Consider the following 16,267-nt stretch of genomic DNA (forward strand, 5'->3'; position numbering starts at 1 on the left):
CATTCTCTTATGTTTCCACTGAGGGTGGACAGAAAAGCAGCAGGAACGGATGACTCTTTGGGGCAGGGGTGCTCCCTCTATGTGGTCTGTTCAAACCCAGAAGGACGTTTCTGAGAGTCCTTTAGTGGAGAAGACAGAGGGCCACTCAGTGACCTCCTACACAGGCACCCCGGGGGAGTGTGACCACCCTCTCCCATTCTTTTGATACCTCGTATGGCACCTAGGTGCTTCCCTGGCTGGAAGCATTAGCACATGACTTAGGCTTGGGACTGACCAGATTATGGACAACGTTCTCGGGAACCTTGGGGTGGCTGAGGGTGGTGGTGGAAGGGGCCAGGATGTTCACCCATGGCTCACCCCCTACCAGATAGGAGTTCTGGTATGAGAGGCTCCCCTGCTTCTGTTGCAAGGTTGGCTTCTGTATCACAAATCTCTGTCGAAGGAAGTCCCAGTATCACCCCCTCTCTTTCAGCCCTTCCCCTTCCAACCCTGTACAGGTATATCCACTACCACTATTAATGTGATTCAATATTCAAGAGTCTTTATTGAAGACTTGAGATGGGATTTCCATCTCAGAGAATGTGGGAATCCCAGCTCAAACGATACAGGATAAACTGGGATGGGCCAAGATGAACAGGTTGAGGATATGACAGTCATGGGTCAAAGTCCTATCCCAGATGGCTCCAGGTATAATGGGCTGCCCAGGCTGGAAGCTGGGTCCTCCCTACTTCCGTTCTGCTCAAAGCTTCTTGAAGGAGCTGGTTTGACTTCGACTCGCTAGAGACCAGCGTCATCTTTCGGTCAATTGGGAAGGCTCCTCATACGGAATCCAAATGGATGAAGTAAGTTTTCTTTTTGGTCTGAAAAGAAAAATTATCAAGTATAAAGAAAAAGACTTTTTTTTTTTTTGAGTTGGAGTCTCATTCTGTTGCCTAGGCTGGAGTGGATCTCAGCTCACTGCAACCTCTGCCTCTCAGGTTCAAGCAATTCTTGTACCTCAGCCTCTGAGTAGCTGGGATTACAGGCATGCGCCACCATGCCCGGCTAAATTTTGTATTTTTAGTAGAGATGGGGTTTTGCCATGTTGGCCAGGCTGCTCTCAAATTCCTGACCTCCCAAAGTGTTGAGATTACAGGTGTGAGCCACTGCACCCAGTCGAAAAATACTCTTTGGATGGAGACTTTAGAAGGAGGCAGAGATCAAACTTCCAGCAGTCTTGGAAGAAGCTCGCTTCCATCAGGCAAGGTGAGGAGCTAGGGACGGAGTCATCACAAAGGGATCCACCGTGATGGTGGCTTGAGTCTAGGCACCTCTTCTAGGTGCTCTATCCAAGGCAATGGGGGGTGGGGGGAATACCTAGGGCAGAAACTCAGACCCCAGGCACAGGAGAGATTAGGCAGGGAGCCCAGCGGCTTGCTTTGGGAAGACAGGGAGCAGACTGCACGTGGGCTAAGGACCAGTCCGGAAGAATTGCGGTCACTTCCACGGCTCCCAAGGCCTCTTCCCCAATCCTGTCTTCAACCTTCAAGATGTTTATCATCCCTTAGATTTTACCCCTACATCCGAGAACATGCCAAGATTTCCACCTGCCTATCTGGTCCTCTCTTCTCTCAGTCCCTCCATTTGTGTTTCAGAAGTCAGCACAGGGGAGGAAGCGAACATATGCTTTGGGGTCTACAAAGCCCCACTTGAAGCCCAGCCCAACTTACCAGACCTGTGACTCTGGGAAAGTGTCTTAGCCTTCCTGAGGCTTTGATTCCTCCTTCATAAAGTGGGGACAGTATCACCCGGTTTTCAGGGCCGTTGGGAAGATTGGCTGAGACACTGGCTACGAAACGGCTTACACAACCAAATGGGTGCAAATCGGGATCAGCGCCTTCCTTTCGGGGTGGGGAAGCTCTGTCCAGGAAAGGCGAATAAACCCTGTAGGGGCTGTACAGGAGCCAGGTGTCAGGCACAGCTTGTGGGAACAGCCTTCCTTTCCTGTCCCATCCAGGGTGGGGAGCCAGCAGCTTTGGAAACCCTGAAGTTCACCTTCCGTGGCTTCTCCAAGCGCCTTAAGATCTGAGAAGAGAATTTCAGAAAGAGGAGGCAATCTCAGCCACTTCCCTGCATGGCCTAGCTCCACTTAGACCAGTGTTGCCCTCCCTATTCCTAGATTCTCCTCAGCCTCTCCCAGCTCACTTCCCTCCTCCCTGCCCCAGCTCCTCCTCCCCCTACCTTTGCCAGATCTCCAACCTTGACCTTGACAGTATGGAGGAGTGGGGATGAGAAATCTGCCTTGTCCATCCTATCAGGAGCCCCTCAGATGTAAGGACTCTGACTTCCCCAAACCTGGGCTCTGCCAGGCTTGTTGCCCCGACTCCCTCTGGCCCTCTTCCTGGCCCAGGCTGGCTCCCAGGTCTCGAGGTGGGCCAGCTGTTCCTCAGCCCCTCTAAGTCTGCCAGGGTCTCTCCTCCCACACTCTCTTGCCCATTCCTTGCTCTAGATCCTCAGCCCACCTGGGAGCCCTGCTATCCCTTGAGTGGCTAGATTTGGGGGAACGACAGAAGAGACTGGTGTCTGTCAGCGCTTGGGAAGGGTTGGTGGATGCAGCTCCATGCGGGGCCCTCCCCTGGGTGGGGGAGGAGGGGTACAGATGGGACAGCCTCCCGCCTGTTACACCCTCCCAGCCCCAGACAGAGCCAAGCTCTCTTAGCAAGGATACAGTAGCAGAGGGCTGGGAAGGAAGTGGGGCGGGGCAACGATGATAAAATAAATTATTCCCCGCCCCGCCCTCCCAGCCCATCCTTCTTCAGTTGGGAATGGCTTTCTTTTTCTCTCCACCTGCTCCTCATTCAGGATTCCCTCAGCAAAGCTGGCCTCTGCTTAGTGCCTCTTATAGATGCCCCTCGAGGTCAAGGTGACCATTCTCTGCCTTCCAGTTGGGCTCCAGAAGGAAGGGACTCTCACTCTCCCAGGATCTCTCTGAGACCCTGTTGGAACGTTCCCCCCAAGGCAGGAGCTGGGAAACTGGCTTCCAAAGGGGGCACCCAGAGGACCTGGAAGACTGTCCCTATTCTATAGTCTCCAGCTCCTGACTCTTTCTGGGGTGCTGATGGGGGCACGGAAGGGAAATTTTAAAGCATTCTGTGGCATTTACTGCTCTTCTGTAAACAAAAGGTTTGGGTGGGAGCTCCAAAATCTTTAAGGGACGCTCAGACCTCTCACCAAGCGAGCCAGTTCTCAGTTTCCCTGTTCTAATAGCTGGAGTCCGGGAACCTTTCTGAAGTAACTGAAGGTAGGTGGTATTCCTTCCTTACCTCTCAACTCAGCCAGGCCAAGCCAAGGGCCGAAGAGCTGGTGCTATAGCCGTGTAGATCTTGGTTAGATATTGAGAAGGACTTCCCAAGACAGGAATACGCAAGATCATGGAATTTCCTGGTTGGAGAGAGGAAAGGTCTGTCTTAGTTGCAGGAAACTGGATGGGAACCTCTTGAATTCTATCTGATTAATTCTTTCTTAGCCACGTTAAATAACACGTAGAGAGTGTCTGGCACAGAGCCTGACACATAGTAATCCTCCACTTTGGCTATTTTAAAAATCATATGTTATTATGAATTTTTACTGGATGGGTATCAGGAGGAAGGGCTAAATCCCTGGAGACCCATCTCACACCCTCTAGGAACCCCACGGGAAAATCCAGATAGGAGCTAGTGCGCTGAGTACAATATGGCAGCCAATTGTCATGGCAACAGCAGAAGAAGGAGGCTGGTTGGCTGTGGGGGCGGTGCTGGGAAGCCAGCTGGTGCCAGATGGACAAACCCAGCAGAAGGCATCCCCAGCCGGGTGAAGCTGATGCCCGTGCCCAGGGCTCAACCTCCATATGCCAGCCTCAGCCTGGTCCTTCCCTCCAGGCCTAAAGGCCCCATTGCTGTCTGTGGGGGATGATGCCAAAACCATTCCTCCTCCTGACTCTTGCTTGTATAACAAGGAATGACTGCTTGGAGACAAAAGACTGTCCTGCTCAAGGTCCCCCTGACCCATGGGCTGACGGATCTAAATAGGTCTGAATTACGCTCACTCCTGACGATGCCGAGGAGCCATCATATCGGGGACTTGAGAGGTCCTGAGTGGCAGGATGTGGAGGCACCATTGTGTGCCCTCAGTGGAGATTCCACAGCGGTTTGTGCTGCCTGGAGGATGAGATGAGGGCTGCAGGGAGGGGCAGGGCAGGTTAGGGGCAATGCGGCTGAGCTGCACCCTAGCTGTCCCCTCCTCCTGGCATGCTGGATGGCATTTGCACCTGGCCAGCAGATAAAAGAAACTGCTGTCAGTGGAGTTCACTACCTAACCATAAACAGCGGGTCCCTCTCGAAACCGCCTCAGCAAGATGCTTACCTCCTTGAGACCACGAAAGCCCCAGCCACAGGGCCCAGCCACATTTCTCAGTCAGGCTTCCGCTACGCAATGCACCCAGTGATCCGTGGCCCTCGCAGCTCAGGAAGCTGTCCTCAATTGCCCCCACCTACCTCAATGGCCCCTAGAACCGTGTCCCTCTGCCCTTGGCATTTAACACTAAACATCTGCACACAGCCTTAGTAAACACTCACTCCAATCACCCCATGTGATCTTCAGCATAACCAAGGAAGGCAGTTAGGGTCTAAAGACATGAAGGGACTTGCCTAAGGTCACCCAGTGAGTAAGTGGGGGAAGCCAGAATTTGTATCCTGACCAGACTGTCCAATTCCAGGGTCAAAAACCAAGAGTTCCTTCTTTTGCTGTCCTTCAGTGGACAAAGCTCCACTGAGCATCACACCCAGCAGCTGAGGTGGTGTCCGCCAGCATTCTACTGCGTCACACATCCCGAACCCAGACATTCACTAGAAGGGCCAGTGCGGGCCGGGCACGGTGGCTCACGCCTGTAGTAATCCCAGCACTTTGGGAGGCCCAGGCGGGCAGATCACTTGAGTTTGGGAATTTGAGACCAGCCTGGCCAACATGGGGAAACCCTGTCTCTACTAAAACTACAAAAATTAGCCGGGTGTGGTGGCAGGTGCCTGTAATCCCAGCTACTCCAGAGGCTGAGGCAGGAGAATCACTTGAACCTGGGAGGCGGAGGTTGCGGTGAGCCGAGATCACACCAGTGCACTCTAGCTTGGGTGACACAGCAAGACCCCGTCTTCAAAAAGGGCCAATGTGCCCAACAAGGGCTGGGGGTGGACGGACTGGTGCGGGGGTGGGGGGGAGGTCTCTACATATTGCTGATTAGTGGTAAGTGACACTGGGGCCAGGCCAGGAGAGGAGCCTCTCTAGGGGAAGGTAAGAGTGGGTGTGGAAACCGGGGTGAACTGGGACTCCCTTCTAGCTCTGGTCAATCTTGTTTTCCACCCTCCCAACACAGCCCTCCCTGGAGCAGGAGCGGGAGTGCTGGAGACCCCATGCTGGGAAGATGAGAGAAGCTCTGGCGGGGTCAGTCCCAAGAGCATCAGGAGAGAGCATGTATGAGCTGGGAAGAAGACTGCAGAGGCCTGGCAGGATCGGGAGTTATAGCCTGGAAAACACGGGGAGGAGGCAGGGGCAGGTCAGGGCCTGGGTGCTGGGACCCTGGATGATGGGGAGGAACCCGTCCTGGGGACAGCTGGACCAGACCATGGACGGCCTCACCGTGAGACCCCGGCCTGGCTTCAGCTTCTCTCTACTTCCTGCCCAGACCTGGTTAAAGCCTGAGGCCACCTCTCAGCCCTCCCCCACTTCAGCCTCATTCTGCCCCACTCCCTGGGAGCTAAGCCCCCTCACCTGACAGGGCCACTTCCACGGCCACTCACAGAGGAGTCTTTGTGCACAAGCCGGGCCTGGGGGATGGGCGGTGGTGGGCACCCCCACTCACATTCCACCCAGCGGCCAGCAGCAGCCTCTCCATCTTCCCATCTGCCTCTCCAGCCTCTCATCCCCTTTCTCGAGGAAGAATTCCTTCAGAGCCTTAATCCAGGCTACTACCTCACCCCCAACTCCCTCCCTCAGGAGGGCTCCAGGGCTGAGCCCCTTCTCTGCTGCTTCGCTCCGGCCCCCTCAGCCACACAGCCCTGACTACTGAACCTTTTTTTTTTTTTTCCATAAGAGAACTCAGAGACTAGTTTGTTGCCCCACAAAGTCAGAGCAGTATCTCTGTCCCCTACCCCCAGAAGCCCCTCGCCTGCCCTGACCTCAGGGTGTCCATTGTGCTGGGGGACGCCAACCTCTGCTTCTCCACGTCTCTCCCCAGAGAGCTCCCACAAGCCTGCTGTCCCGCATATCGGGTGCGGGGCGGGGGAGGGGGGAAAGGAGGGCTTCTGAAGGGGGGTGGTAGAAAGATCTCTTCCTCAGGGGGCTTCCAGGTCTTTCAGACGTCCTTCATTTGTTTGGAACTAGCTGAGAGCCAGTTAAATGTCTGGCTGGGCTCAGTGGGCAGCCAGATGCAGGAGTCCCCTTCCCTCCCAGGAGTGGTTGTGTGTTGGTCTCCAGCCACGCCCTACTGCGGCTGTCAGCTAACTGCTGCAGCCTCCCTCGTATAGCACGTAAGGCGCTTTACAGGGGACCTCCTGCCTCTGTTTCCCTTTTCCTCCCAGCACAGACTCCCTGCGGTGGTCATGCTGGTTCCCAGACACACCCTGCTCTTCCTTGCCTCCCTGCCTTCTCGAATGCTGTGGACTGTCCACCACCTACCTCCCAGACTCTGTAGACTGCCAAACACCTGCTTATCTTGTATCGCATATCTCTTGGCCTCCTCCAGGAAGCCTTCCTGAGCTCCCTTCCTCGTGCTCCCACAGCACTTTGTGCAGGTCTTCAGGACAGTGCTTTCCAAACCATCTTCTAATCATTCGTGCGTCTGCCTCGCCTAGGAGACTGCCAGCTCCTCAAAGCAGTCCCCTTGAGCATAGCTCCTGGCACACAGGAGGCCCTCAGTGCCTGCTGAATGGGCTGACATGGAGGCAGGGGTACCGGAGGGAAGGGTTTGGATGAGAGAGGTGCTACCCAGGAAGAAGTGATGGGTTTTGATGTGACTGATTTGAATGTGGGGACAAGTCCAGGAAAACGTTCAGGAGCTGAACCTGAGGGCCTAGGGTTTTAATGAGGCTGCTGACAGAGGTAAGGCAGCAGAAGCACAATGCAGAGGGAGCATCTGAACCGCCCTCCTGGATTTTGGTGGGAGGCTGTACTTTGATGCCACTACATAAGCTACAAACATGGGTACTTTCTGGGCCCTCCTTGCAGCTAGAGCCTAGGCCTGTGATCCAGGCTTGACCAAGCAGAAGTACCGTCCCAGTCCCTAATCTGGCGACAAATGGCAGGACCACAGGTGGTAGCTGGCCGCTGGGGGTACAAATCTGGGGTTTAGGAGAGGTCAAGACTAAAGAAACGATGGGGAGAGGCTGGGTGCAGTGGCTCATGCCTGTAATCCTGGCATTTTGGGAGGCTGAGGCGGGTGGATCACCTGAGGTCAGGCGGTCTGGACCAGTTGGCCAGGCTGGTCTTGACCTCCTGACCTCAGGTGATCCACCCGCCTCAGCCTCCCAAAATGGAAGAACGGGTGAAACCCTGTCTCTACTAAAAATACAAAAATTAGCTGTGTGTGGCTGCATGCCTGTAATCCCAGCTACTAGGGAGGCTGAGGCAGGAGAATTGCTTGAACCTGGGAAGCGGAGGTTGCAGTGAGCTGAGATTGAGCCATTGCTGTATCTCACTCCAGCCTGGGTAAAAGAGGAAGACTCCGTTTCAAAAAAAAAAAAAAAGAAAAGAAAAAGGAAGGAAGGAAGGAGAGAGAATTTATAACTTCAGGTGATGGTTGAACTGATAAAAGTAGAGTGAGAAGGAACAGGACAAAAGCACCACCAGCAGAATCTGGGACCCACCTCTAGCTAAGGAACTGGCACATCCAGAGTACTGACTGAATGGAACCAAGAACAGACAATCATGGATATAACAGAAGAACCAAAGGCTGAGAAAACAGCGGAACATTTTCCACAGAGGTCAAGGAGGACTGGGCTTGGGAAGGGCCAGTGGTCTTTGTTGAGGAGGCTGTGAGTGGCCTCTGAGAGGGTGCAGGTTTACCAGAGGAAACCAGAGTGCTGGGCTGAGGAGAGAAGGTGGAGCATCACCTCAAGTACGCAGTCACCTTTCACAGGCCCCAGAGAGACCCTCAAGCTGGCAGATGATACTGCCTGCCCACGTCTTACCCTCTCCCTCCTCCTGCTGATACTCCCCATTCTGATTCCTCCGGTACTTTTCACACTACCCACAGTCCTCTAAGTCCTCTGGGAACTAAGCCCGGTGCTGAGGCCTCTCTACATCCCTGCTCCTGTGCTCAACCTTATGTCTCTTCCGCGGGCCGCCATTGGTCTCTCCCTCCCTCCTTCTCTCCCCATCCTCTCTTCCTAACTCCATTAGCAGGAAAATTCAACAATATTTCTCATCAGCCAGGAAGTCCTTCCTATGGCCTCGGTCTTTTCCATGTCCACCTACCAGGGCAGGCTCTCGGCGCACACCTGTCGGGTCAGCCATCTTACAGGCGCCAGTTACCTAAGATGGCGGTCTCCCTCACCCTCCGCTTCCGTTCCCACAGCCTTGCCTCCTACCCCTGCCTCTTTCTTTCTGAAGCCTGAGCGCAACAAGGTGGGGGGCCAGGCTGGGGAGCCAAGGCCGGAGGAAGCAAGACAAAAAAGGACAGAAAAGCCGGCCCCTTGGCATCTCTCTTTGGCATTTGAGTCCAGCTCAGGGAGGGAGGGCAGAAGGGAAGAAAGAAAGTAGTGTAAGTTTTTATTTCTGTCCTCTTCCTGCCACCTCCCCCTGGTCCCTCCCCCCACACTTTGATGAAAACAAAATATCTCCCCTTTTCTCTCTTCTCCAGCCCCCCTCCCCTTTTTTTTCTGGCTTCTACCATGAGCCTCCTGGAATGCAAATGAACTGTATTATGCAAATATATGCAAATCAGGCTTAACGAGCGGAAGGAGGGGGCAGAATGCCTAATGAGTAATGGCGGAGGGTGCAGATGGAGGGTGGCAGCAATGTCCCCCTCCTCTTCTCCGTTCCCACAGCCTGGAGGTTTACTGGAGGTAGCTGGGTGTCCCTCATCTCTGGGAAAGGGTAGAGGGTCAAGGTCCCATTGCTTCAGCCGAGAAGGCCTGGGATGTCCTTAGCTGTGGTAGGTGAGGGGCAGGAGAACTTGGGAAGAGAGGGGGTTAAGTATAAGGGGCCGGTGCTCACTTGCATAACCTTGCCCAGAGACACTGCATGCACCAGCCTCCTTGCCTATGTGGCCTGCTGATAGCAGAACCCTCAGCTCCCAGTGCTGAAAAGAGGGTGATGCTTATGCATGCCATGGCTTGTGCATCAGAAAGGAGGATTCTCAAGGGAAGATTCCCAGCCAGACCAGGTTCTTCCTGGGGGTGGGGTGAAAGCTGTCTCTCTTTGTACTTTGGGGGTTAGGGGGGCGGTTGCCATAGCAACATAGCATGGAACACCCACCTCCCCAACATCCAGCCCCAGAGGACCTAGGAGTTTGGGGGGGGAGGATAATGGATTGACACCCCCTGATGCCCCCACCACCTGGCACTGCCAGCCGGAGATGGCAGCATCAAATCCTAGAGAGAATGGCCCCTTTGTTTCTAGGCTCACGGTGTTGGGGGAGCAGGCCTGGGCACACAGAAGGGCCTTTCCCAGGCCCCGTTCCAGTTTGCATGACTCCCGCTGGCCTCTGGAGACTCCTTGTGGCCATCCACTGGCAGATGGTTGCCCCCTTGCCTTTTCTCCCATGGGCTTGCCAGCTACTGCTAGGTATGTCTTCCCTGTCCCTGAGGCCTTCCCTCCAAACCTCCTCAGACAGAGGTAGCAGCCTGTTCCCCCTTTTCCTGGCTTTTTTGAACACCTCGCATGCCCAGTCATGCATCTTGTCCTCTTTTGTATGGAGGCAACCTGCAAACTCCGCCAACCAGCACCAGGCCCGGTCCACCCAACCCAGGCAGAGAGACTTCTAAAGGAGGTAAGAGACAGATAGAAAGGGCCAGCCTGAAATTCAGGAGCCTGAATCCTGGCATTTCCCATAACCAGCTGGGCAACCTGATCACACCCCTTCTACTCCTGTGGGAGCTGTAAAATGAGGAATATAGGGCTGATGATACCTAAGCTCATTTCAGCTCGACGCGATCTATACCCTCCATATCTTACATGACAGAAGTTAAATCATTATTGAAATGTAACCTTCATTCTTTCTACTACTGGATCAGCCCTTCTCATTCAAACTCCCCAACATGAAGACAAACCCAATTGCACCGAGACAGGAATGCCAACTTCCCTCAGCCTTTGCCTCTCCCTGAGACTCCACAGCTGACTGCAAACAACTCCCACAGATTCAAAAATGTAGAGTCTTTGATAGCTGACTTTGATACAGACAGGAGGGTCCCTCCTAACAATCTCGAAGTGGGTCAGCGCAGCCATCTCACTCACCGCCCGGGAGCTGTCCGTGGTGCTGGATGTGGCTCTGTCATCCACACGGAGGAAGGAGGGCGGGAGGGTGGTGGAGCACCCACCCGCCCGGGGTGAGAAGCTAAAGGGAAGAGAAGAAGCAGAAATATTTGGAAACAGCAAGGAAAGGGAAAGATGATGCCTGAAGAAAATTTCTCCTCTGTGAAGACCTCCAAATCGCCAATATTACTTTGAGGAAGGAAAAGCACAAAAGTCACTGAATCTCTGATAAGTGCCCCAGATTAGCTCAGTCTTCCTCTAGATCCCATTTGGAAATCCACTGGGAGATGGAATCATAGTCCCTCCCCTTGGGGAAAAGCTCAGATTGAGGTAAGATAAAGTGCAGACCTTTAAATTCCATTCTAATTTCTAAGGCTCCTACAAGGAATTTAGTAATAATAATTAAAAAGATACACAACCTGCCTGATAGTATTACAGACATCAGGAATTTGGGAGGAAAGGCAGGCAAAGAACGGGGTGTGTTTGTGTGTGCACGTGTACACATACACAGGCATGTGGGTACATGAATGCATGTGTGTGTATGTGATTCCCAGGTGGAGAGGTGAGCCTGTGTCAGTGGTTCATAACCCCAGGTGCACATTAAATAATAATGATGCCTAGGCATCATTTCCACATACTCTGATTTCATTGGTCTGGGGCTGGGCCCAAACATCAACTTTTTTTTTTTTAAAGTTCCCCAGGTGATTCCGTGCATAACCAAGCTGAGAATCACTGACCTAGAAGAAAGTGGGTCAGAAAAGGTGCAAGGGTGAAGCCTGATTAGCTGGAGGAAGAGGCAAAGCAAAGAAGAAGGGAATGAATAGGGAGGAGAAAGACAAGCATTTAACTCCTCTCCTGGGAGCTCCTGGATGGCCCCAAGGCCTGGCCTGGCGATGAGACTGGCTCAGGTGTTGGCTTGTCTCTTCCGTGCTGTAGAAGCTCAAACCACCCCAAGGCAATGAGATGAACTGTCTCCCCTCTGCAGTCCCTTGTGCAGGGAATGGGTGCAATGACCCTAAGGGGGTGCTGCTGCTCCCCTTTACCCAGAGGGTCCCCAGGGAGGCGGCTGTGGAAGGTAAACAGCAACAATGGTCCCTTTCAGTGTCCAGACTCCAACCCTTCAGTCCAATTAGCAGACACAGCAAACAGCAATTCAGCAGCCTTCAGCCGCTGTCATAACAAACTCAGAGCTGCCTTAATGGGGGGATTAGGGCAGGAGGAGGAGGGGGTGTCACTTCGGCCCTGGGAGAGCCTCAGTGGCAAGGAGGGGGTTCCCCCTTTTCCTTTATCTCTCCTATCTAAATTTGCACCCACCCACCCTTCCTTCCATAACTCTGTTCCTCATTCTCCTTAAAACCCCAAGAATGTTTTCGTAGTTTTGTCTGCTCCTTCCCTCCAGTGATTTTAAAGCGTTAACCTAAACTTATGATCTCCTAGGGAAGTTGGCACACCCTGTCTCTGGATGAGGCAGTGTTATATCCCCCCGGCCTCCATCTCTGAGGTCTCAATAACAAAGGAAGGGAGGTGAGAAGGTCAATCCGTTCCCAGAACATTCAAGTGAAGGAAGGTGAAAAAATAAATAACCAGACCCCAATTTTCAAACCTTGAACGTGCAGACTTGAAAAAGGACTTTCAGACATAGGGGCCCATGCGTCTCAGGTGGGTTGCCAACCTTAGGAGTCACACTGGGGACTGGGGAGATGCTGGTTTGTGAGGCAAAGGGAGAGAAGACATCCCTTCTTAAAGTCACTCAATTATGAAGACAAGTCTGCATTCTGACAGGCAGGTCTCTATAGGATTTGTTGATTACAGCCACTACCTAACTTGTCCTTTTATTTAATAAACTGTGTTTTTAGTTACTTAGAATCCAGGAGCTTAATGGCATAAGCTTGAAATTATCATTTACACATGCTGTATTTATCTATGTAAGTCAGTTTACCAATCCTAAGTGCTCTTACCAATAAGTCTTAATACTTATTGAGAAAGAAAACAATAGCAATTCTGCCACGTGGACTCCAGCCTCTTCGCTTTATCAGGCTTCGCAAGGACTGTGCCTCCTCTCCCAAGGCTTCAGACACTCCCTACCTAGGTCCCCAGGAGCTGGAAAAGGAGGAAATTCCTCAAGTTAAATATGGTGAGATCATCAGCCCGGAACACGCCAGAGAGGTGCCCTTTTTACATTCTGAAACCAATCACATGCTCTGTCTTTCCAAACTACAGCCTTTAACCTTTCTGCAGTCTGAGAATTACCCTTTACCCATGAGTGTCATAACATAGTATATGATCTTTTATATAGAATTCTTCATTTTCTGCACACAATAACCCTAAGGGTTTCTTATCTTCATTATACACATATCTGAATTGACGCTGGGAGATTTGTGTCGCTGATAAATGGAGACACCAAAACCTTGGACCTTGGCTTGGTCAGATTTGCTCTTTCTGTTTCTGTTTCTGTCTCTCCCACAGCTTCCTGACTAGAATGTTTCCTATGACTGTAAGTACTTATCAACAAAACCCTTTCCATGCCTGGAATTGGGTGGGAGGAGAATTTGTCCCAGAGTGAGGGTGTGGCTGGTAATGCAAAACTTGGGTCAAATATTTGGGAGAAAAGTGCCTTTGGCCTCCTGGACCCAGAATTCAATAGAAGGATATTAAAATCGAGGGCTGAGGACAGAAATGAGTAAAGAAACCAGCTTAGAATTTGGTTTCCAGTAAAAATAGATGTAACAATATCTGCAGCATAGAACTGCAAATTCTTAGACACAGGCAGAGATGCGATTATACAAGAGAGGAAATTTCCTAACTGGTAACTGGGGAGGCCTTTCTGAGCCCCTTTTAACTAGCCTCCTTGCACCCCAGTCCCACAGTTCTCCTGTGGGGTTTAATTGGAGGAGATTCGATCTGGCACAGAGAGGGTGGGGAGAACTCAGCAGTGTCACTGTGATGTCTGCATTTGGTAACCTCCTTCCATATCCAGGAATGTCTGTTCCTAGAGTGGATTTATACCTATACATAGCCAGGTGTCCCTAATGTCACGACCAAGCTTCCCACCCACCATAGAGGGACACACATCCAACCTTACACCAGGTCACACACCACTCAGTTTCTCACCCTCATAAGCAGACACACACAGCTCACAAACACAGTCACCCATCACTCTCCTGACAACCCCACCCACACACCCACATGCACACACCATATGCTCACATAAGCCAGACACAAACCCTCACCCCCACATCCCTCCTGGGCTCTATTCCCCCTTTCCACTGAGGTGCTGGTTTTGTAGGGTGTCAGTTCTCAGCCCCCCCAGTTCCCTCTGCTCTCCTTTGGATATCCTGAGGTAGGTCAAATGCGCTAATCAGAGACAACGATAATAATGTAAACCCATTGTGGTTACTGATACAGCTTCTAAGTCTCATGTGACCGAGCCTCAGTGGATCCCAAATACACATTTTCAGCAAGCTACATGAAAGGTTTTTGTTTTGTTTTGTTTCTTTTTTAAAAAATGGAATCCTATCTTTCTTGGTGCTGCTTCTCTCATCCCAGCTCCCAGCCCTGGCCAAAAGGCAGGGCTTTTCTCTTGGTGCGGCTTCCCTTCACTGTGCCCCATGCCCTCCCTTCTCAGCTCAACCTCATCTTGTCCTCCCTGCTTCACTCTCTCTCCAGCTGTTCCCACAAGCAAGTTCAGTAGCTGAGTTGGGTTAGGCCGGGCAGTAGCTCACGCCTGTGATCCCAGCACTTTGGGAGGCCGAGGTGGGCGGATCATGAGGTCAAGATTGAGACCATCCTGGCCAACATGGTGAAACACTATCTTTACTAAAAAAAAATACAAAAATTAGCTGGGTGTGGTGGCACAGGCTTGTAGCCCCAGCTACTCGGGAGGCGGAGGCAGGAGAATCACTTGAATCCGGGAGATGGAGGTTGCAGTGAGCTGAGAGTGTCACTGCAGTCCAGCCTGGCAACAGAGCGAGACTCTGTCTCAAAAAAGGAAAAAGAAAAAGCACTGGGTTGGAAACCACTGAGTGACATTAGCAACTCATTTGAGTCTATGTTTCCTTATCTGTAAAATGGGGTTAATAACAACTATCTCAGTGTTGAAAGAGCACAGAAAGGGATGTAGGCCCAATGCCCAGGAAGTAGTGTTAGAAATTATTAGTCCTCCCCTGAAACCTGCTCCCTTTCTCCCTAATCCAGTCTCCACCTGCCCCTCCCCCAGAAGACCCAAATTCCAAATGGCTGAGAAAGTAAGAGGCTACTAATCTCTCCTTCCTCTAAATCTCTAAAGGAAGAAGACATATGTATTCCAGGCTCCCTGAAGCACAATTTTTTTGAGTTTGGATTCTCCAGTATTTCTCCCACATAATATGTAATTGAATCATTATCTTCTAGCTATAAAATCAGGTCCTGGGAGAAAATTTTAAATTGATACAGGAAACTGGAGTCAGTCAAGGTCATTTTGTCCAGTTCTTCCACCCCCTTATTACTCCTTCCTGCCCCATGTCCTGGAAGGCCAGGTGATGGCATATGATGGGAGCTGTAATAAATGCAGAGGGGGCTACTTCCAGCTTTTTCTAGTAAATGTGGAATAGCATTTACTTCTATTCCACAAAGGGACTCTAGACTATACTCCTTTCAGCTGCACCTACACACTGTTTCTCTTAAAATATTTAGGTCAAGCCAGATAAATGGATTCTTTTAGGAAAGGCCCTGATTAATCTCTCCAATTATTTGCTTTCTCTGGGCAGCATAGATACTAAGCTACAAATTCCTTTGTGTTTGAGATCCTCAGAGCTTCTCGAGGCCATTTGTTCTTGGAGATGATTTCCAAGAGTGAAGATGGGGTGGGAAGATTGGGTGTCCTAAACGGTCCCAACTCAACCCCTCTGGTGAGCAATGACAGAGCAGCAAGAGAATCTTTTAAAAACATTGTCCTCAGGTCCTGGGTCGGAAGGAGGAAGGCAAACAGATATGGAACCGAGGTTGCTCTGCACTCCACTGCCCCAGAACCCAGACTGGGCAAAAGGTTCTTCCACCACCCTATTTATATTTTTGAGCAGCCCTCCCAGCCCCAGCACCTTCAGTTCTATCTCCACCTATTTTCAAGTCAACACCCTCATCTTCCAACTCAGCTGGATAGCCCTTCTTGGCTTCAAGGAGCCGACTGAAGCAAAGACCAGTGTTCTCCGATGACTTGCTCCAAACTCCCTCACCCAGCCATAGCTGTGGACAGCCAGTGGGAAACTATTCACCAGCTCCCGCTGGAAGGAGAGGCCTGGGCCAGGAGCCTGAATAACCCTGCAGCTAGATTTCAACGGATTTCTCCCTTGGATCAGCTTCCCAAGCAGTGACCCAGACGGCCACAAAAGGCCCCATTCTGAGTGGGGACCACCAGAGGGAACCACAAGCAGGCTTCCTTGCTCCCTGCCCCCAACTCTGCGGGGGGGAAAAATATGGCACCTGGCTAAAGTGAAATAGGACTGTGACTCCTACCTGTGCCGACCGGGGGGCTAGGAGGTGAAACGTCGCCCGAACCAGTGAGGTCTCCTCTTGTATCCTCCTGTGCTGGTCAGTCCTCGCGGCTCTAGACCCTCGCTCAAGCCTCCCCCTCCAGCCGGTGAGACCGGCTTTACCCGGGCCCCTCTGCGCAGTGTATGGGGTTATTTTTACTTTCGGTTATCTAGCTTTATGAAGACTCCACACCACTCATACAGCTAGATAACCAAAGATAACAACCAACCCCGCCTCCTGGCTGCCGTCGACGCCTCTTCCACGCAGCCTCCCGGCCACC

The 16,267-nt window shown here is 51.9% G+C and overlaps 1 protein-coding gene across 1 annotated transcript in view; it reads right to left on the bottom strand.

Moving 5' to 3' along the window:
• Positions 1-519: 519 nt before the first annotated feature.
• MIR9-1HG (MIR9-1 host gene) overlaps positions 520-16,267 on the bottom strand; it is a 29,501-nt gene continuing 13,753 nt past the window's right edge. Inside the window, 5 exon segments of the mRNA XM_078355184.1 lie at positions 520-860; positions 1,710-2,064; positions 3,303-3,420; positions 4,064-4,194; positions 10,462-10,561. Of these exon segments, the coding sequence (XP_078211310.1) occupies positions 3,306-3,420; positions 4,064-4,194; positions 10,462-10,561 (346 nt within the window). The 3' untranslated portion in view covers positions 520-860; positions 1,710-2,064; positions 3,303-3,305.

Source organism: Callithrix jacchus, chromosome 18, assembly GCF_049354715.1.
Source record: "Callithrix jacchus isolate 240 chromosome 18, calJac240_pri, whole genome shotgun sequence".
Taxonomy (NCBI): domain Eukaryota; kingdom Metazoa; phylum Chordata; class Mammalia; order Primates; family Cebidae; genus Callithrix; species Callithrix jacchus.